The sequence below is a fragment of the Podarcis liolepis genome, assembly GCF_965112155.1.
Source record: "Podarcis liolepis genome assembly, chromosome: 7".
In the NCBI taxonomy this organism is placed as follows: Eukaryota; Metazoa; Chordata; class Lepidosauria; order Squamata; family Lacertidae; genus Podarcis; species Podarcis liolepis.
In genome coordinates, this window is record NC_139561.1 from 50,555,808 (window position 1) to 50,577,549 (window position 21,742).

The 21,742-nt window shown below is 41.1% G+C and overlaps 2 protein-coding genes across 2 annotated transcripts in view; both read left to right on the forward strand.

Moving 5' to 3' along the window:
* Positions 1-1,930: 1,930 nt before the first annotated feature.
* CLEC3A (C-type lectin domain family 3 member A) lies at positions 1,931-7,296 on the forward strand. The gene is made up of 3 exons (XM_083512449.1): positions 1,931-2,561; positions 3,953-4,036; positions 6,106-7,296. The coding sequence occupies exons 1-3, from the start codon at positions 2,417-2,419 to the stop codon at positions 6,495-6,497; spliced, it is 621 nt and encodes a 206-aa protein (XP_083368575.1). The 5' UTR covers positions 1,931-2,416; the 3' UTR covers positions 6,498-7,296.
* A 4,693-nt stretch (positions 7,297-11,989) lies between these two features.
* WWOX (WW domain containing oxidoreductase) overlaps positions 11,990-21,742 on the forward strand; it is a 544,910-nt gene continuing 535,157 nt past the window's right edge. Inside the window, exons 1-4 of the mRNA XM_083515079.1 lie at positions 11,990-12,255; positions 14,762-14,826; positions 16,067-16,124; positions 18,836-19,014. Coding sequence (XP_083371205.1) covers positions 12,149-12,255; positions 14,762-14,826; positions 16,067-16,124; positions 18,836-19,014 — 409 coding nt within the window. The 5' untranslated portion in view covers positions 11,990-12,148. The remainder of the gene's footprint in view (positions 12,256-14,761; positions 14,827-16,066; positions 16,125-18,835; positions 19,015-21,742) is intronic.

Below are 21,742 nucleotides of genomic sequence, written 5' to 3' on the forward strand. Positions count from 1 at the left end.
AAGCATAGAATTGTACAGATGGGTATTGTAGTCCAAAACATCTGAAGGACACCAGGTTGGTGAAGGTTGGTGTATTGTCTTTCTGCCCTTTAACCCCAAAATGCTTAGAAACATAAACTGTCTTATGATGAATCTGACCATTGTTTATCTAGCACAGTAATGGCTACACTGGCTAGCAGTGGCCCACTGGGATTTCAGAGAGAGGTCCCTCCCAGCTCTCCGTGGAAATTCCTGGGATCAAACCTGGGACAAAGCATGCAGAGCATGTGCTCTGATACCAAGCAACGGCTCTATTTCTCTTCTTATTCAGTGTTTAGGGTGTGCACAAGCAATGGCAGAGAGTCCATGATACAGCAATACAGTGCATAGCTGTCAACTTACAGATTTGAAAATAAGGGACCAGCAGCCTTGAAAATAAGGGACCAGCAGCCAAAATAAGGGACCTGCAGCCTCACCTGTTCCAGGCTCTCAAGTCTTCCTGTCCTCCTGCAGTCTGGTCAAACTCATGCTGGTAGCGTCGAGAACACTGTCCAACCAACTTTGTAACCAGAGGTTCAACTGAATAGAATCTGAATCACATGCACCATAAGGCCTATGCAGCCTCAACTTAAGATGGCTCCCCGGCCTGGCTTTGCACTGCAAAGTTTGCAGCAGCACGTGCAACAAAATAGCGTCCAGCATTCAAAAAACCCCTCAGCTTGCATTAACTAGCCACATACAAGGCATGCAATCTCCACCCCCCAGTCGTTCTTAGACTTCTTATTGGGTGAGCAACACAGCCAAGCAACACAGTTGGAGCCTTCCTCCTCCCTGGCCAGCAGGGAGGGAGGGAGAGGAGCTGCTTCCTTTGAAATTTAAGGGACATCATTTAAGGGACATTTAAGGGACATCCATCAATAAGGGACAGCAGCGGGACATGGCGCTAGAATAAGGGACTGTCCCTTCAAATAAGGGACACTTGACAGCTATGTACAGTGGTACCTCAGGTTAAGTACTTAATTCATTCCGGAGGTCCGTACTTAACCTGAAACTGTTCTTAACTTGAAGCACCACTTTAGCTAATGGGGTCTCCTGCCGCTGCTGCGTCGCCAGAGCATGATTTCTGTTCTCATCCTGAAGCAAAGTTTTTAACCCGAGGTACTATTTCTGGGTTAGTGGAGTCTGTAACCTGAAGCGTATGTAACCTGAAGCATATGTAACCCGAGGTACCACTGTAGATAATTTCCCTCTAAGTGGGCAACATTTCCCATCAACTGCAATGATAATTTACCCATGTGCTATAGAATGATGAAATTGACAAGAGTGGGAGTTGCTTGTGGTCAGTTTTATCAATCCTAAATGCAGTGGCGTAGCGTGGGTTGTCAGCACCTGGGGCAAGGCAAGTAATTTGCACCCCCTAACCCGTGGATTTGCGCCCCCTAACCCGTGGATTTGCCTAACCCCCCGATGTTGCGCCCGGTGCGGCCGGCCCCCCCTGCACCCCCCACGCTACGCCACTGCCTAAATGGGATTGGGAGGGAAATGTCCTTTTTTATAGTAGACAGCAAGGGCCACTGTGGAATAATGGGGAGACCCAGGTTCAAATCACCACTCAGCAACAAAGCTCACTGTGATTGGACCAAGGTCACTCAGTTTCTTTGTCTAACCTACCTCACAGGGCTATTGTGAGGACAAAGTACTGCAGAGTATGGCAGCTTGAGTTCCTTGGAGCAAACGCAAGATATAAACCTAATAATAAAATTAACAGGATGGAAAGCTTGAACCTGCTGTTCCTGGTCTATATCTGTATAGGATCATAATAAACTCTGCAAACTAGAATTGTTTTTAAATGTTTTAATAGTTCATGTTTGCTGCCCAGGGCTCCTTTGGGAAGAAGGGCATGCATTAAACAATTATGAGATCAACAGATACAGGGCAGAGTACAGCTCACATTAGGAGGCTGAGCTGTTCTAACAGCCCTTAGGATTAATAGGCTACTTTTCCAGTAAAGGGAATGGCAAACCTGTTTTGTTGGACTACAGCTTTCATCAGCCTCTGACCATTGGCCATGCTGGCTGCTACTGGCTGGTGTAGAAGTCCAGCAACATTTGGAGGGCTAAAGATTCCCCATCCTTGTTACAAAGAGCATACTCTCCAGTATTGAACTATACAGGCGTTACTCTTGAGTAACAACGTTAAGCCCTGGATTGCAAGCCTGATAAATTCAGTTGGTCAGAGTTGACAGGAAGTATAAATCTGGTGTGGGAGAGGCTAAAGACTGAGAACAAGAGGGCACCTTATGCTGAAGCCTGCTTGAGTATTTTGCTCATTTAATAAACAAGGAGCGCAGCCAATTCTCTCACTACCCTTTAATAAAGCCAAACACCATCAGTTCTACAGGGCTGCAGTTCTCACAACTGCTTTCAAGCTGCTGTTGATGACTCTTGCTCACTGTCTGAAAACAGAGATGGCACAAATGGGATTTCTGATTTTCCTCCTTGTTACCATCCTTTTGCTGGATCAAACAACTGGCCAGTCTGTCCATTCCAAAGCCAGAAAACACAGCAAACGGAGGGTTAAAGGTAAGCAAACTTAGGAGGCCACAGAGAATGAAGATTATGATAAATATATTATTTGATTGCTACCTTAGTAAATTTATTAACAAGTATTATTTTATTTTTTGCTATGTTGGTTCATCTGATTCGGATAGTTTTATTTATGAATTCTATGATAGAAAAAGCCTGGGCACATAACATATCGCACATACTATACCCGGAGTTCCCAGGCACAGATCAAACCTAGACCTCTTCAGCTTCATGTGTCTTTAAAGTAGGCCTTCAGGTGTTGTTGTAGGAAAGGACCATAGCTCAGTTGCATGCTGAAGATTCCAGGTTCAGTCTCAAGGTACATCTGGGAAAAGTTCCTGCCCAAAACCCTGGAGAGCTGCTGTCAGTGTGGACAGTACTAAGCTTGACGTACCAGTGGTCTGATTCAGTATAAGTCACCTTCTGGTGTTTCTATGACTCCATTCCTCATCAGCCCAAACCACCTTGACCAATGGTCAAGGATGGGGAGAACTGGGTAGGAGGCAGGGAAATGTTGATCTCCCAGAATTAGTGGCTGGGAAGAGAAAAGAAAGATCCCAGGTGAGATCTGGGAGAGGGTGGTAAGGGTTAAGAAGTACCTTTAACAGAGGACTCTATACTCTATTTTTACTTTTGGTAGCTGTTTTCGTTTACATTAGCTTATTGTATCATGAAAAAACTTAGTGGGGGAAAAAGAAAGAACTGTCATTCAGCAACACCTGGAACATCCCCCAGCTCTGCTTTGGACCATGCCGTGAGATAGTTACTATAACAGACAGCAAATAATCATGGAAAAACCTCATACCTGGGCAGTTCTTCTTAAAGTAACGTTGTGCCATGATAAGACACTTTTGCATAGCCTGTTCTCACATTCTACCAGTAACATTCAAAGAGGCTAAAGCATGTGGGATGGGTAGGTAGCAAAGGTACTTCTCACACCTCTACTGCACTTCTCTAGGTAGCCTCTTTGTGTCAAATATGACTGACGTGGCATGAGGATTTGAACACTCAAAACTGGCAAAATAAAAATAAAAATGCCCCTCACCTATGTATTGTGGAGCAGGGAAATAAAAAAAGCTGCCTGTAACCAAAAGTACATACCATACACTTAAAACACACCTGCCCCCCCCCCGAATGCTTGGAACTGTAGTTTACCCATCATAGCGCACTTAACAAACTATGGGTGTATATTGTGTACTATGTACAGACTTCACCCTTCACAGGCAGCTACCTCCCCATGCTAAAGGAAGCCTGCAAATAATTCAGTGGGATTTATTCCCAGGTTAGTGGGGTTAGGATTGCAGCCTTTGTATTGCACTCCACATCTTACTGTAAACATTTTGATGTGTCTAAATATGTTAATGTATGTATATACTTACTTATTTAAGAGAAAGACGGTGACCTAAAGAGTCAAATTAACAAGCTTTGGCAAGAGGTAAATTCCCTGAAGGAAATGCAAGCCCTGCAGACAGGTAAGGGTTGCTTTTTATTATTCTACAAAAGGGGTGGATAATGTCTGGTCCTCCAGATGTTGCTGGATTATAACTCCCATCATCTCTGACCATTAGCCAGTGCTGGCTCTGACTGACGGAAATAATAGTTCAGCAGTATCTGGAGGGACACAAGTCCTCCATCCTTGCTCTGCAGGGTTGAATCGTTTCCTTTAGTTGGCTCTCCCCTTAATATTTTTCAGTTTTAAATAACTTTAAATGCTCGCTTTAAAACAGGGGTTTTGGGTGGTGGAAGAGAGATAGATGGTAAATGGGCTGAAAGATGTTATTCCATTTGTTGTTCCATTTTTTTTAACCAAATGATTAAAGATATTATTAAATACATGAATACTCGGGGTGTTTGGTGCAGACTTTAAAATAGTGTTTTCAGATACCTTGTCCTGGTTTTATTTGCTAAGCACTGAGTTGACCTCATACACAGCTAGCTTTACTTTGGCACTTTGTGTTTCTAAGTAATGAAAAGGACTTTAGATCCCTGCCCTTGGTGGACAGCCAAGTATACACCTATTTCCTGATAGTTCAGCCCATTCTGATGTCAAGACAAATATCTGTTTTTCCTTGCCGTATGCCATGAAACCAAAGTGGTGAGGCGGAGGGGACTGTTTTCCAAACATAAATAGTACAAATAACAGTCCTGGCTCATTTTTTGTTTCTCTCCGCCCTCCTCTGGCTCTTCTCCTTGGACTTCCAAAACCAAAACAGCTTAAAGAGTCAGTGGCATAATATAATATATGGGTAATAAAGTCATGGAGGGCAGTTGTCCCAAGAGATCACAACATGGTAACAAGAAGGCCTGTTTTTTCAGTGCCCCCTTCTGCCACTTGTAATTGCACACAGGAAAGAGAGGCAGTTTTAAAAGGGATTATCCAGAGAGCCTTGGGGACTCAGGGCACTTCCAGATGACCATCCTGATTTATTTACAGAGAGATTAGATTATGCTGGCTATTAAATGAGCATTCATTCTTATTTTTTGTGGAAAGGTTAAATGACATGTCAAAGCAAATGCTATCTCTCAGTTTCCCTCCACTTTTGTTATTGCAAAAAGCCCAGCGTTTTGAGGGAGCAGGTCTGTTGTGCAGGACTTCCCAAACAACTAGAATTGCACAACCTGAATTGTCTGGTATGCAATTGAATCCTACCCCAAAATAGACATTCTCAGGCTAAGTCTGAGGTAAGCGTACATACTGTAGAACTGTAGACAGAGACTGGAGTTTCAACAATGGTGATATTCTAGAAGCACCCAGAGTTGTGGAAATGTTGAAATTAGCCATCAGTATGCTCTTCTTATGTCCTCGTGTTATATTCAGTGTCATCAATCCAGGGATTTATATGCTAACTTTCAGTATTTCAGATACAGAGATTGGCCCAAAGCACTCAACCACATCAAGCCTTTCCTGTTAATTTGGGGATCCAGTAAGTGTTAGTGCTCACCCGCCCAATGTCTACCCAATGCACTAGTATTAACTGCATCTCCTAACCAGGGTTCAGTTTTTTCTTTAAAGCAACCCATTGTATCTACTACTGGGATGATGCTACAAAGAGAGGCCAACAGGCTGAAGGAGCCATTAACTCCATCAATTACTGCAAAGCAATAAGCAGCCATCATCTTTATAGCTGGTTATCTTTATGCCTGTTTCAGTAGCTTGCAAATGAACAAACTGAAACTGTGATTAGAAGACCCAATTAACATTGCCCTTAGCACATGTTGGGCTGCTTCTTTGATTCGGCAGGAGATGAAAGTGTTGCGATGAGGTATTTTGCTACCTCTCAAAATCAATAATGGTGCAAGGAACTACAGTGCTGATGCTGTGTCTGAAGAAATGGTGTTTATGGGAAAACAATCACTGCAAACTGAAAGTTTGTATGGGCTTAGGCCCTTAGGACCAAAATAGATGCCCACCCATCCTAAATTCTGCCAAGAGAAATTCCAAATCCAGGGAAATTTCAGGTAGCAATAACCAGTGAAGAACCACTTTGGTCCACTTAACATGGATTCTTTAATCATTGCATCCATCTTCTTTCATTCACAGTCTGTCTTCGTGGAACAAAGGTCCATAAAAAATGCTACTTGGCATCCGATGGTGCAAAACATTTCCATGAAGCAAACGAAGACTGCATAGCCAAGGGAGGGACTCTTGCTATCCCCAGAGATGGCGATGAAACCAACGCTCTCCGAGAGTACAGCAAGAAGAGCTTGTCAGGTGTGGCAGATTTTTGGCTGGGTGTCACTGACATGGTAAACGAAGGGAAATTTGTTGATGTCAATGGAATGGTCCTCAACTACTTCAACTGGGACCGGTCACAACCCAATGGAGGAAAACGGGAAAATTGTGTCTTGTTTTCACAGTCAGCTCAAGGAAAGTGGGTGGATGAAGTCTGCCGTACTGTCAAACGATATATTTGTGAATTCCTGATCCCTTAATCTCAGCTAGGTCTGCTTCCTTCTTTCACTTTTGAAACACATATATGGTAGGGGTGCCAGTTTGCAGTCATCACCAAGCTTCACAACAAATCCAGAGTCAGAGACCACACTTTCAGGTAATTAGTTTTGTATGGGGCAGTCAAAATAGCCTTTAGTCATGATGGATTGTTGAGTTCAAGTGTATATCTCTTGATAATCCTTCCTGTTTACTAAAACTGCAAACCTCTCTTTTAAAGCAGATACTTCCTCTTTTAATTAATTTTCCATTCAGTTGCAATTCCCTGTGTGTTCCGTTGCTGCAAGAAAATCAATGCTCTGCTTTGAACACTGCTAATGTCATAAACAGAGGTGATAGGACAACCAACACGGAATTGATTGTGCTGTTAGTGGTAGATCCACTATTTGATCCTAGGCAGTATCCCAGCACTGCAGGGTTAATTACAGGGTAGCTGCATCCCAAGATTTATAATGGACTGCAGGACAGAGGGAATGTGAGGTTTTGCTGTAAGCATACTGTAGATACTGAGGTATTAAATCCTCATCAGTGTGGCTTCTTAAGCACACTTCTTATTTCCAAGGCTCCTATGATATCAGGACACAGGCAACAAACTACTCTTGTTATAATTCAAAGCTTGTTATCATAAAAAGTGTCCCTGCTATCAACATATATATAGTGAGTGGGATGAATACTTCTCTGACATGTATCTTCCCATCATGCTTTATATCTAACACATTTGAATATCTTCACTCTTTGCATGATTTACACATTTCAATAAAGTTATTTTTCAAAAGCAAAAGAGCTGGATGTTGCAGTGGCAATGTGTTTTAATGCATGGATGTGTGTGTGTGAACAGGGGAGTCGAAGACATCCAATCCTATGTACACTTGTTTGAATGTGTTGTACTTCATTTTAAAGTTATCAGCCCATTAAACACAGTGCAAGCCTATACAGTGGTACCTCGGGTTACATACGCTTCAGGTTACATACGCTTCAGGTTACAAACTCTGCTAACCAGAAATATTACCTCAGGTTAAGAACTTTGCTTCAGGATGAGAACAGAAATTGTGCTCCGGTGGCATGGCAGCAGCAGGAGGCCCCATTAGCTAAAGTGGTGCTTCAGGTTAAGAACAGTTTCAGGTTAAGAACAGACCTCCGGAATAAATTAAGTACTTAACGTGAAGTACCACTGTACATGTCTACAGTGGTACCTTGGTTTAAGAACAGCTTAGTTTATGAACAACTTGGATTAAGAACGCTGCAAATCCTGAAGTTGTTTTGGTTTGTGGCATGCCTTGGTTTAAGAATGCTTTGGTTTAAGAATGGACTTCCAGAATGGATTAAGTTCGTAAACCAAGGTACCACTGTACTCATAAGTAATCTCCATTGAGTTATGGGGAACTTACTCCCAGGTAAATGTGTATAGGATTGCAGGCATTTGAGTTTTACTGGCATAATCAATTAACTTATGAATTCTATTTGTCTGTTGATAAAACCAGTAATTCTGAAGTAAAAAGCCTAATTTGTGGTTTTGTTGATTATGCAGTTTTATTTGTGAGCCACCCTGTGAATTTTTTTTTAAGGTTTAGAGATAATAATGCAAATTAAAAATAGAATAAAATGACCCACATCTGTCATAGCAGGCACCAAAAGGCATCCCCTTCTATGGGAAAGGGCCACCTGTGTGCTGGCCATGAGTAGACCCACTGAAATAAATGAGTCTACTCTGAATAAAATTTGGCTGGCTATATAAAATCAGTTAACTGGGTTTTTGAAAACCAATCTTATTAGTTAAACATTGCCAACCTTCTTAATTCTGAATGAACATGCATAGGAATGGGCTGCAAATCTTATTAGGAAGGACATAGGAAGCTTCCTTATGCAGCATTACCGGTATCTACTCTGTTAAGCTGCAGCCCTGCAGGGTCTGAGGCAGAGAGAGAGAGAGAGAGAGAGAGAAAGAGAGAGAGAGGCACGTCCCCCCCTCACTGCCTGCCCACAATTCCTACTACTGGGCCCTGCTTAATTTGAGAGACCAGGAATTGAACCAGGGGCCTTCTGCTTGAAAAGTTGGTGTCTTACCATTGATAGGGTTCCTTCCTATCAGAGTAAGAGAGTACATAATCATTGTTTCAGTTTGTTCAATCCAGGTGTGATCTGATCTTAAAATAATCATTCATTAGCCCTAAATAGTGGTGAATTCACAACTTTTAAACTTGTGGGTCCCTCCCCACTTTCTGTTTTTTGGTTGTTGTTTTTTTTTTAAAGCTTGCTTTCAAAAGCATTTCCATGATTACTCAGCCAAATTTTCTCTTGGTCCTGATCTTCCACTAGGAAACAAAAGTTATTGTTTTCCCCATTCACAGTAGGAGTGTAAGTAAAAGATATGTTAAGGCAAGCTGGTAGTGGTTGGAGGAGGTGTTACTGTCATCCATTTACCTTCAGCAGAGACAGGGAGTGGCAGGCAAACCTTGGATTAACACTCCACCTGGGTTTAAGGCACAGTTACAGGAGGAGCATGGAGAAGGCAGCTGCCAACCTCTGCAAGCTGTCCTGGAAGCAGCTCTGAGTACCTTGCCTGCCATAGTGCTATACAGGCATTGGAGGTTATATTCTCAATTGAAGGGCAAAGGTTGCTGTGCTGGTGGTGGGTACTGGCCCTATGAGCCTGACTACTGCACCAGTAGTGCTGTCCACTCAAGTTAGGTGCTGAATCTGATGCTGCTATTTGAACACCACAGCATTGCACTCCTTTGCAAGCCACAGGAAAACACATTTGCAGCATCCACATTCTAGGGCTTGGGCTCAGGATGGTATTGGACAACATGAAAGCCTGTTGAGACCAGGAGCACTTCTTCACAAATACTGGGATCTTCGCAGAACAGCTGCTCAGCATCCTGGAACATCCACATCTTGCTGGGCACAGTGAGCGAGAGAGAATTTGCCAGGGCTTTCTCCTGAGCAAGCCAGAGCACAGAGAGCTGGCGTCTTTCAGTTCAGAAAACATATACAATGTTAATGGGGAACAAAGTTTCTCTGGGTGGGTGAAGATCATCTTTCCAAGCCAGGAGCCTAAGATTGGGAATAAAGGTGGTGCTGAAATTACATGGGGTACAGAGCAGTCTCTCTGAACTCATTATATTTTGTGATGGTCAGCTTAGCTACTGTTATTAAAATAACACAGGAAGCTACTTTATGGAGCGTCAGACTATTGGCTTATCTAGCTCAAATTTGCCTACAGTAGATTATTTCTTATTTTGCACCCCACTTTGTACCTGTGTTTTCACCTTCACCCCCATTCCCATTCTGTCTCCTCTTTTCTCTCCCTGCCCTCTCAAAGAACCAATTGTAATCCTATCCCGGGGTAGGCAACCTAAGGCCCAGGAGCCGGATGTGGCCCAATCGCCTTCTCAATCCGGCCCGCAGATGGTCAGAGAATCAGCATGTTTTTACATGAGTAGAATGTGTCCTTTTATTTAAAATGCATCTCTGGGTTATTTGTGGGGCCTGCCTGGTGTTTTTACATGAGTAGAATGTGTCCTTTTATTTAAAATGCATCTCTGGGTTATTTGTGGGGCATGGGAATTCATTCATCCCCCCCCCCCCAAAAAAATATAGTCCGGCCCACCACTAGGTCTGAGGGACAGTGGACCGGCCCACAGCTGAAAAAGGTTGCTGACCCCTGTCCTATCCCCTCCCTTTCGACCAGCCTATATTTTGTCGCACAAATCCTGCCCCCAAACACAGACAACTCCACCCAGCCCCCTTCAAAAACCTCATGCCCTGTCCCTACTTCCAGAAGCTCCAGCTCATCTTTCATGCTAATATCTCTCTTCTTCTCCCTTCTCTTTCCAAATGCCCTCTTGATCCTCCACAGAGCTACCAATGTTCTCTTTAACCCCAAGCACTTTCACTTGCCCCCCCCATATCAATTCCTCATCCTCTCTACTCCCTTCCCCAGCAGCCCTGTCATCAGAGGCATAAAATTGCCATAGTGACAGGAGAATGTACAAAATTCATTCAATATATGTATGCACATTCTCCGAAGCCTGCAATTATGTATAGTGACTGCGAAACGTGCAAAATTCCCTCTTCATGGCTGGACTATGTGCACATTTGTCATGAGGCCTGGCGGATATGCATCATGGTCACATTAACCACTCAACTTACATTCTCCTTAACATACTTACACGGAGAGTGAAAGTGAGAGAGAGCAGGGGTGGGGATGGTGTTTAATCTGACCACGGAGGTGTAGAAAAGAAACATGTAGGATTATTCGTAATTCATCCATATTCAAACTAACTTGCTTGATACTTCCCATGTTACAAAACATAGTACTTCCCATGTTACAAAATAAATATGAAATTGAATAATCTTACAGATTAATAACCAATGTATAGATTCATAAAACAAGTACATGATACAGCTCTATTGTACAATCAGGCAGTAGACTTTTAAAAATAATAAATAAATTATATGAAATAAATAGTTAGAAACTTTGGGTTGGAAGGATTTAAGTATACAGGCAATATAAAATGGTCTGTGTATCATTCTTTTGGTTAATTGTTCGTAGCATAAAAAGATTACAAGCAGACTATTCTGCTATAGTATTTTGTATACTGCACCATCTGGTGCTGTGTTCAGTTATTACACTTACAATGCAGTGCAGTGTTTTTATCATAGCTTCCCTGACTAGTGGGACAATCATACAAATCAGATGGACATTTTAATTTGTCAACTCAGTCTGCATGGCAATTCATGTAGACTTTCTGAGTCTGAAAACTGAATTCTGCTATATATCCACTATATAGCTACCCGCAATACTTTGGGATTTGTATTTTTATAGATGCAGTTTTTACAACCAAGAGTGCTGGGTGCTAGGGAGTTTCTCTGGGAATGCAGACTGCGGCACAAAGCAAAGTGGCTACAAAGTGCATAAAATGGGATTTATTCTCATGTGTGAAAAAGATTGCAGGCGCACCTGAAGTATAAAAACAACCGCTGAACTTGAAACTCTGGCGCAACTGTTGCCAGAGGGAAAATTTCCTCTTTATTATTCTTATCAGTAGAAATAGCATTTGCAGAAGCAGCCCTCTTTCTGCTCCTGCTTTCAAAACTTCTCAACAACCTTCCCCCCAAATCGGGGCATTTCTCTCAAAATCCTACATCCACCCACATGCATTTACCGTAAACATAAGCACAAACAATGACAGAGCAATACACGGGGCATATTCAGTACAGTAAAAACAAACTACAGAGACGCAGTTACATATAGCCCAAACTTTAAGATGAATCTCGCACGGGACTACAAAAAGCCACACTTGCCCGCTGCAGCAACGCCCGCGAGCACAACGTCGGTACTGTATTTTCCTTCCGCTGAAAGCTCGGCTTGGCACGTGCTTTCCCCTCACCCGGGACTACGCTTCCCATAATACAATTCGTCCTCCGCGCCCTGGGATTGGCTCAACAGAACCGGAAAGGGCTGTCCCCCCTTAAAAAAAAACCCCAACAACTCCCCCCGCCCCCAAAATCTGAAACCTGCTTGCAAGAAGCTCCGTCTCTGTGCGGGGAGGGGGAAGAGGAGGCGGGCGATAATTGAAGCGGGAGGGTGGCGTTTCTGAGGAGAACCTTCCTGGGACCGTCGCGAGGTACTATGGCGGCGCTGAAGTACGCGGGGCTGGACGACACCGACAGCGACGAGGAGCTGCCCCCCGGCTGGGAGGAGAGGACCACGAAGGATGGCTGGGTCTACTACGCCAAGTAAGTGGGAGAGGGGCAGGTGGGCAGGCAGGCAGGTGAGGAAGGGCTCCCGCCTCTGAGGTGGGCTTTCTCTGAGGGAAGGCTTGTGAGGGGTGGGCGGCAAAGGGTCGCTTTTCTGAGTGGCTTGTCTGGCGTGGGTGGGTGGGGGGTACGTAAAGTCTCCTCAGTTTACCAGTGTAGGATACAAAAAGTAACATTTCTCAGTGGTTTATGAGGGTGGCATGCAGAAAAGTTTTCTCTTCTCTCCCTCCCCTCCACCCTCGTAATTTCTTGGGGTGTGTGCAGAATTTCACTTGAACCTGAATGGTTTGTGAGGTTATATTGGTGAGAGGTAAGAAGTCGCCAGTGCAACATGGTTCCTGGAAATAATGAGGGTTATAATGGTGTTAAAAATGTTCATAAGAATCCCCTCCCCATAGTTCTGTAAGGAGCTTACGCTAGGGGGGATGCAAGCTGTCGCCTGCAGTTGTATTGGTTTGGTTGGGTGACCGGTACAAAAGTGAACAGGGCACCTCAGGAGCATCGCCTCTTCTCTGCCACTACCAGCAGGTGCAGCTTGTCCTGCAAACTCACACCTGCTGAAATTGCCTTTTCTACTCAGCTCTTAAAGGTGCAAGCATGTCGTTCCCTTTTGTATCTGACCAGCCTAAGGTTGGGGCCAGTTGCAGAGCACTGTCCACAAAGCAACAGTAGCATGAGTACAGAACAAACTGAAGAAGTCGCAGAGAAGCACAGCACAGGAGTCTTCTGGTATCTTCAAAGGCAAACGAAGTAGAGCCCAATCCCGTGCGCTTTTATTCAGAAGTAAGCCTTTTCAAAAATAGGGGGTCCATGGCCTGGCCTTGTTCAGGGGATCTGCAGAACGGAGCTAATTGGGAACCACTGCCCTGGGGCATTTTTCCAGTGGAGAAAGCTGGTGACCCTGTCAAATCCCTTGTCTCACTGTGGAATGGTCAGATGAAATGGGTAGTCGATGTGACTCCTAAGCATCCTCTTTGGCGCCTTGGAACCTGACCAACTGCCTTGGTATTTTGAGGAGTTGCGGACTATGAAACTGTGTTTGATCCAGCAGCTGTAGTTAGTGTGGAAGGCTGTAGCATGAATGATTGCTGATGGGATTGAGGCCTTGTCAACATAGAGCACCTATGCTCAGAGATCTGCACTGGTTGCCAATTTGCTACTGGGCCAATTTCAAGGTGTTACCATTAAAATATAAAGCCCTTAACAACTTGGGACCAGTTTACCTTTGAGGTTGCTTTACCCTACTTGGGCCTACTTGATTGTTTCAATGAGTAGAGTTGGCACTACAACAGGTGCCACATATTGCCCTTTCTGCATTTGGAAGAACTTGATTGTTTAGTGGACCAGCACCTATACTTTGGAACTCCCCGCCTATTGGCACCAAGCAGGGGCCTTCACTGTTCTCTTTTCGGAGCCTGCAACAATAATTATTGTTTAGATGAGCCTACCCAAATGCTTAGAAAGTTGAAGCAATTTTAATCTGCTTTGGTATTTAAACTTTTGTATGTATTTATTTTCTTGTTTTATGTTTTTGAAAACTGCTCTGAGGTTTGTTTGTTTGTTTTTACAATCAAGCGGTGTATAAATTTTATGAAATAAAATATAAATAAATTTAAGTGGTGTGGGGGGTTGCAGGAGGGAGAGGGAATTTTAAGTTTTGCAAATGGAGGCATTACCATTAGCTAAGTAACACAGTTGGGTGCAACTCAGTAAATTCATCTCTCCTTAGAAATGAAGGTTCACAGGTTTTGCTGTAAAAGGAAACTTATAGAACCTAACAAACTTTTTGAAAACTTGCTTTTGGGCTCCTTCCTGAGCATTCCTAAGGAAGACTTTGGGCCTACCAGTTCTGTTCCTTAACTTTCATCGTTGGTCTGACGCAGTTGAAATAAAATAAAAATTGTCCAGTAGCACCATAGAGACCAACTAAGTTTGTTCTGGGTATAAGCTTTTGTGTGCATGCACACTTCTTCAGATACCTTCAGAAGTGCGCATGCACACGAAAGCTTATACCCAGAACAAACTTAGTTGGTCTTGGTTAGTCTAAGGTGCTACTGGACAATTTTTTATTTTTTATTATTTATTCATACAGACAGGTTATCTTTTCTGTGTCTTTTAAATGTTGTGAGTTTTATCTCAGTCCTGCTAGTGTTTTTATATGTTTACAATGATTGTCTATATATTGCATAAATTTACTCCAATCTCTCTGGAACGCTTGGTCACTCTGGTTTCGGATTTTCCCTGTCAGCTTTGCCTTTGTATGAATTAGCAGTGACCCATATTCTTTCATTATAGTATTCTAGGAATTATTTGTGCCCCAAAGCAGCTAGAAGGCATTGGTAGGGGGAGCACACTGCTTTACTGCAATTTTTTGTTGCACCAGGAAGATTGGCCAGTTTTAATATTACCAATGCATAGTGACACAATTGAGCTCTCACTTCATTTGTGAAATATATTTATTTATATTGAAATGCTTCCCTTTCAGTCACCTGGAAGAAAGAACTCAGTGGGATCATCCCAAATCCGGGAAACGGAAAAGAGTTGCAGGAGGTTTGTGTCTAGTTTTGCTGATTAAGGGTAGTTCTAAACACAGGGGAAAAGCTATAAATAAGTCAGAAATTAGATCGTTTTAACAAAATAAAAAATTTCTATGGAAAACCTCATTTTAAAATTTCCTGCGGTCTGGTGCCATCTGGTGTTGTTACATGTTTATAGCATATTCAGTTCACTGTTTCTTTACTAATGTAGCTGAGTCCTAATACTAGTAAATTAGTCTGTCCCATCTGTGTGATACTTTTCCAAGTAAAATCTCAAGGGAAAATAGTGGAAGCACATTTTTTTTAAAGACCCGCTAGCAATTAATGTTTTCCAATAAAACACGTATAATTGTTTTAAATACACTTTTATTTTAAATTGCTATCCTGGGCTCCTTTGGGAGGAAGGATAGACTAGTAATTTAATTTAATAATAAATAAACTTTGAAAAGTTAAAGCCTGAGCCATCAATTTGGTGTGCCATAATTTGCAAATGATTGCAGATAATAATCTCTATGGCTGGGAAACATGACATGAATAACATGAATACTTGTGTCATAGGAGGACCCCAGTGTTGGTCCTTAAACCATTTAATCTGGAATCCTTCCTCCAAAATTTGTGAGGCTTCTTCTGTAGTGGAAGTAAATTATTGCAGCTGTTCACTCATTGTCTTCCTTTTATAAAATATAGCTGCAGAAGAACAAATTGTCCTGCATTATTGGGGTTGCTGTATTGGGCATACTAGAACTTTGGATTGTATCCAACATGAAACATCAGTGGCCATTGCCATGACTCTTCCATTTCAGATTAAATGTTGCAGTTACAATGCTTTCTTCTTTCTCATCTCCCTACTTCAGTAATTTCAGATCTTCAGTTATATATAGCCTTAACGATAAACTTATAAAGAAAGGTGTGTGCAGACTAACTGAATCCCTTAATGGCCACTAACTACGGAACAGGCATTGCTCATTTTCAGCTTGATCCAATGCTTGGTTATCTGGAAGCAAGTCTCATTGAATTCAGTGTATGCTTAGTCCCATAAGAGTGTGCATAGGATTATAGCATTAAAACCATGTGGAAGGTTAATTTGTTTATTGCCTTCCATTATTGTGTCACACTCTCCTGGATTTTACTGGTTCTTGTCTCCACCACATTCTTCAGTTGAAGACAAAGTGTTGCTGAGGATATATAAAATTTAAGCTGAAAGCTTTAAATTGCTTTAAAAATGCCACTAAATTTATTTTGTATTCCTTCAGATTTGCCGTATGGATGGGAGCAAGAAACAGATGAAAATGGACAAGTCTACTTTGTTGAGTAAGTGAGAGAACTGCAAGGGTACCAATTCTCCAAATGACATTTCTGTAGTTTTGTTATTTTGATGGTTACTGGTTTCCAAATTATCTATCCTTGCACTATTCAAAGCAGGAATGCAGTGAAATACTTCTCTAGATTTTCTTGTAGCATGTTGAAGCTTGTTTTGTAAAAAGCCTCTTGAAAGGTATAGTTAATAAAAAATGCCAAACCATATTAAATCTAACATGATTTAATTCATTTTCCTTGGAAAAGTTGCTTGAAGCTGTCAATGGCAAGTCTGTCTAGAGACTTGAAGAATTCACATCTAATTTACAGAGCATATGCATGTAAATAGTTCCCATAATATTGGAATACAAAAGAGCAGGAGAAACAGAAAGTATCATTTCACACAATGGATAGTTAAACTGTCGAATTTTCTCCCACAAGAGGTAGCAATGGCCACCAACTTAGGTGACTTCAAAAGAGTTTTAGACAAATTAATGGAGAATAAGGCTATCAATGGTTACTAGCCACAGTGACTAGGTTCTACCCTGCTATTGTCAGAGGCATTAAGTTTCCAAATACTAATTCCTGGGAGCTGGGGAGAGTGCTGTTGTTCTTAGTTCCTGCTTTTGGGATTCCTATAGGCATCTGCTTTGCCACTCTGAGAACAGGAGGCTGGACTAGATGGGTCACTGAACTGGTTCAGCAGGCTCTTTTATGTTTATAGGTTTCATCCCTTGAACTTACAATTACATGGTGCCTGGTTGAAGGTCCTGGGAAATACCTCTCCCTGAGACTCAGTGAACCACTGTCCTGGTGAACAATAGTAGACTTGATAGTCTGACTGTTTAAACCAGCTTCATGTAGTCATTGCATTCAACTCTTTTTCATAGCCATTTTTCTGTCACCTTCCCAACACACAGAACTGAGACTGTAAGCCAGTAATATCACAATTGGCCTTCAGTTACAGACTATTAATGTTTCTTACTTGTTGCGGACCACTTTATTTTTACTTAAGGAAAGCTAATTCATAGAGATGAAACTGGAAACTGTTCCCCATTGACTTTCAGCCTTTTGTGCTACAGGAACAAAATAATGGAAAACTCAAGAGTTCTATATTTGTAGGTTTAAGATAGCCACAGGTCTTGTAAGCTGCTGGGTGTGTTTTTTTAGCAATCAATCTGTCTTTTCAATCCGAGTGTTCAGGAAGTTATGTCTATTATAGATTTCTGGCCAGAAGAATGCCTTACAAACAGTGACAATTTAATGTAAACAGTAATGGACTATGCAAAATGTCTCTCATTTGAATCCCTCTTTTGATATTCCTGTTGTTGGTTAGAGCCTGTAAGATTATTGGTAGGATTTTTTGGTCTGTCCTCTAGGGTCTAATTTCATTCCTAAAAGACTCTTACCACGACCTCCAAATTGTGTGATAAAATTATACAAATTTACAAATTATACAACTATTTACAAAATTATACAACTATTTACAAATTATACAACTATAAAATTATACAAATAGTTCAAAAAACCTTATTTATAAAAAATATTTGTAATCCACCCTTCCCCTGAAGGTTCCAGGGATGTTTACAGAACATGTAAACATCAACATTAGAGTTGAAACAATGTAGTACAAAGCTGAATGCAAGAATGAAAATCTGCCATCAAATTGCAGATCCATAAAAGCAAAGTAGCAGTGACAAACAGGTGCTCATGTTTTCCAAGTTATACCTCCCCAAAAATCTGGGCAAAAAAGTTTGGCTTCACCTGTCAATGAAATGAGGTACAATTACAGTAAGTTGAAAGCAGCATAAGTTTGGACATTATCCTTACACTTGTTCTAGAAGATTACAAAAAAAACCTTTTAAAATAAACCTGTTAGACTAGTTTATATGTATTCTTTTATAAGTTTAATCATAGTTACTATGGACCATTTTTTCTCAATCCATTCAGGTATTGTAGGATATACACTTTACCTCCAATTTTTAGCTATTTTAGTCTTAGCGATAGTTATAAAATTGAGCACTATTTTAAAATCATTTTCTGGAATAACATCTTTTAAATAACAAAGCAGAAATATTTAAGGCTCCAAGGGAGCCTAACATATCAGATATTAGCCTGAACAGATTTCAACAATAATTTTATCTGAACAATTCCAAAGGGTACGTATTTAATCCACTTTCTATTATCCACATTTTCAACATCTATCCAATACTAACTTATATATTAAATTCAATTTATAAGGTGTTGATCAAACCATTGATCAGTGGTTTTAAAATAGTTCTCCTTTAGGTCTCCTGAAATTATATTCGATAAGAAGTTGTCCCAAATCCATTGTTTCCTTCTTATTCTTTGAATCTCACACCCATTTTCTCATATATGTATCCTGGTTATGATCCAAGTTTAACCAAAGGTCATAGAATCTTGCAGTTATGCCTTTATCCAGATGAGAGATAAATAGAATTTCTCATTTGTCCTCTTTCCTTACTATTCCACATTTTTGTATCGGAGAGGAACCTCCTGATAAAACTTAATTTTTGCACTTCTCCAGGATTGTGAAAGAATGGGGATTGTGGAGACTAACAAGGTAGGACTCATCAATAGAAGCAGCAAGTCTGTAACTTAAAACTGAACAGGGACATAGCAGTGTTTGAATATAAAGTATTTCTCAGTGTTTGCATTGTTACTGAAGATATATTAGCATGACCATCGTTCTTGTTTCTCTTAAGCCACATAAATAAAAGGACAACATACCTTGACCCAAGACTAGCATTTACTGTAGAAGATAATCCAATGAAACCCAATGCCAAGCAGAAGTATGATGGAAACACCACTGCAATGGAAATCCTTCAGGGTCGTGATATGAGTGGAAAAGTGGTCATAGTCACTGGAGCAAATTCAGGAATAGGTAGGTCAATATTGCATTCAGTTTTGTGGCAAGCTGTATCGGTGAATTTGCATGTGTTACATGCATGTGGATACTACCTCAGTGGTCTTCATAACTGATTTTCAAAATACTAGGTTGATCAATGCTATATGTGGTATATTTCTGTATAAAAGGACCAACATTCCAAACTTAATTTTATTTAATTGGATGCAAGTCCCAATAGCTACTTATTTCCATGTAAAGGTTCATTTGCACAGAAACTTGTCCCAGTTCTGATTTGTCCCTTAGCATCAAATCTAAAAGTACAGTCTGTCATCAAAGGAAGGTAAGAGATGACTCAGGAAAACTGCATGCCAAGTGATGATGTGTTATTACACAATTGTCTGGTTTGGCTACCTCACAAGGAACGTTCTAGATAATTATTTAGAGTTTTTGGTCATAGTTAAATTATTGGCAGATATTGTTCTGGATAGCTTTGCTACCAGGTACTTCCCATTGCTCGGTCCCTGCTCCTGCCAACCTAGCAGTTTGAAAGCATGTCAGAGTGCAAGTAGATAAATAGGTACCGCTCCGAAGGGAAGGTTAACAGCATTTCTGTGTGCTGCTCTGGTTTGCCAGAAGTGGCTTAGTCATGCTGGCCACATGACCCAGAAGCTGTACACCTGCTCCCTTGGCTAGTAAAGCAAGATGAGCGTCGCAACCCCAGAGTCTTCCGCGACTGGACCTAACGGTCAAGGGTCCCTTTACCTCTACCTTACTTCTTTTAATATTGAGCCCCAAACAGGAGCTCATTATACCAACGAAGCAAATCACTGTTAAATAAAGAGTTCATGTATATATGTGCCAGTGAGTAATGTGACTTATTATTTCCCATTGTGATTTGAACACTGTATTTTCAAAAAAGATAATAGAGATAAGCTGTTGCATCAAACTATAAAGAGCTAAATTTAACTAGAAAGAAAACATACTTGCAGTTTGAAAATTCAAAGCTACCTAAGGAGGTGGGGGAGAGTATATTTGGCAGTTAACTGCTTTTTAGTTCCTTTAAACTTCATAGAGTGAGGAAATGTATAATATGATGACAAACATAAGAGGCTTTTCCTTTGAGTACACCACCTTTTCAAAATGAAATTTTAAAAATATTCATTGTTGGGTTCTACTTACTTGCTACTGAAGGTCTTGTCAGTTTGGTTTTCTGCATTTCTGTGGCGCACAAAAAAATATTAGCTGACACTTGTTGTAATTAGCAACTAGCATCCCTTCACCTGTATTTCCAGTAAAGGAAGTGAAAATTAGTGATGGGTTTTGAAAATTTACTACTTCCAAATTTTATTAAAAATATAGTGCAGGGTCTTTCTATGTCTCGTAAGGCATAGTTCAGGGAAGTCTGTTTCTATCAAGTGGCAAGGTTTTGTGTTTGTATTTTGTTCAGTCTACGGAGAGTAATATATTTTGCTCATAGCTTTAACATTTCCAGTGTGGTGTAAAGCAGAAACATAGGATAAAAATGTTTTAAAATAATACACATTTGGCAGCCGTATCCTGTGCTCCTACCTTACTTGTGAGTTAGCAGTTAAGTCTTGATTTTTTCCCCCCACTAGAGGGCTCTATTGCTCTTCTGAAAAAAATGAAGCAAAAAGAGAAAAAAGAGCAACATATCAAAGTGCTTTAAAGTTTACCAAAACAAATATTAGTTTTGTCTTGGGCTTTTTATATATCAATTGCTGGTGCTAAAGTTCAAATGTGGAAGACTAGGTGAACTAATTTCTGCAAGTAGTTGACTTCAACTTCATTGGCAAATGTAGTTCGTAGTATCCCAGAATTTTTAACTTAAGATAAAGATAAATGTGGATATCAAAACACTAGCCTTTGTCTTTTAAGGCTTATATAAAGCTTTCTTTATGTCCTTGAAATCCTGTGTAGTCTAGCTTTGTGTATGCAGTACTCACTTGGATCTAATCTCTTGTAGGCAGTGCAAGAATTCTGCAACACGATGCAAGAACACTTGTGATGCTGCTGAAATTCTTTAAAGGAACACTTTTTCTCTAGGGGCATAGGCAAAGCTCCCTAAATTCTTCTATTACAAACTGTAACGTGCTTAAACTCTTTTGAGGAAAAGCAATATTGTATCTGCTACTGTACAATAGTAGATTTGGTCATGATCGCCATACGCATGCATGCCACGAGTCTCCTTCAACAAACCTTTTGCCTTTGAATGTCAAAGTAATTGGAAAACTGTTTGAGTGTGTGTTGATGCCTGGCCCCTGAGTTTATGTGTACATGGGAGATTAAAGAGAGATGGAAACTAAACAATTCAGCAAGTCGCATCTTGTCAGTTTCAGTTGCTCCACGCTGAGAGGAAATATATACACCATGGCCAGTATGCAAAAAACAGCACAATTAGATCTGTACACTCAAGGGGGAGCTTTTTATTCCCCATTCTCAAACATTAGCCCTATATTGCTTGTGTCGAGCAGTTCTCAAAAACTGGAAAAAGTTACAAAACCACTTTGTGGTTGGGGGGTCTGATCTTTCAAGAAGAACAAGTCAACTTGTACTTATCACAGACAAGCCCTTGAATTACTCTTTGCCCACAACCCAGTGTCTCTGCACCTGTCTTCTATGATATTTGTACAGTGGTACCTCAGGATGCCAACAGGATCCGTTCCAGAGCCCAGTTCACATCCTGAAGCGAACGCAACCCGCGTCTGCGGGTCGCAATTCGCAGCTTCTGCACGTGTGTGACGTC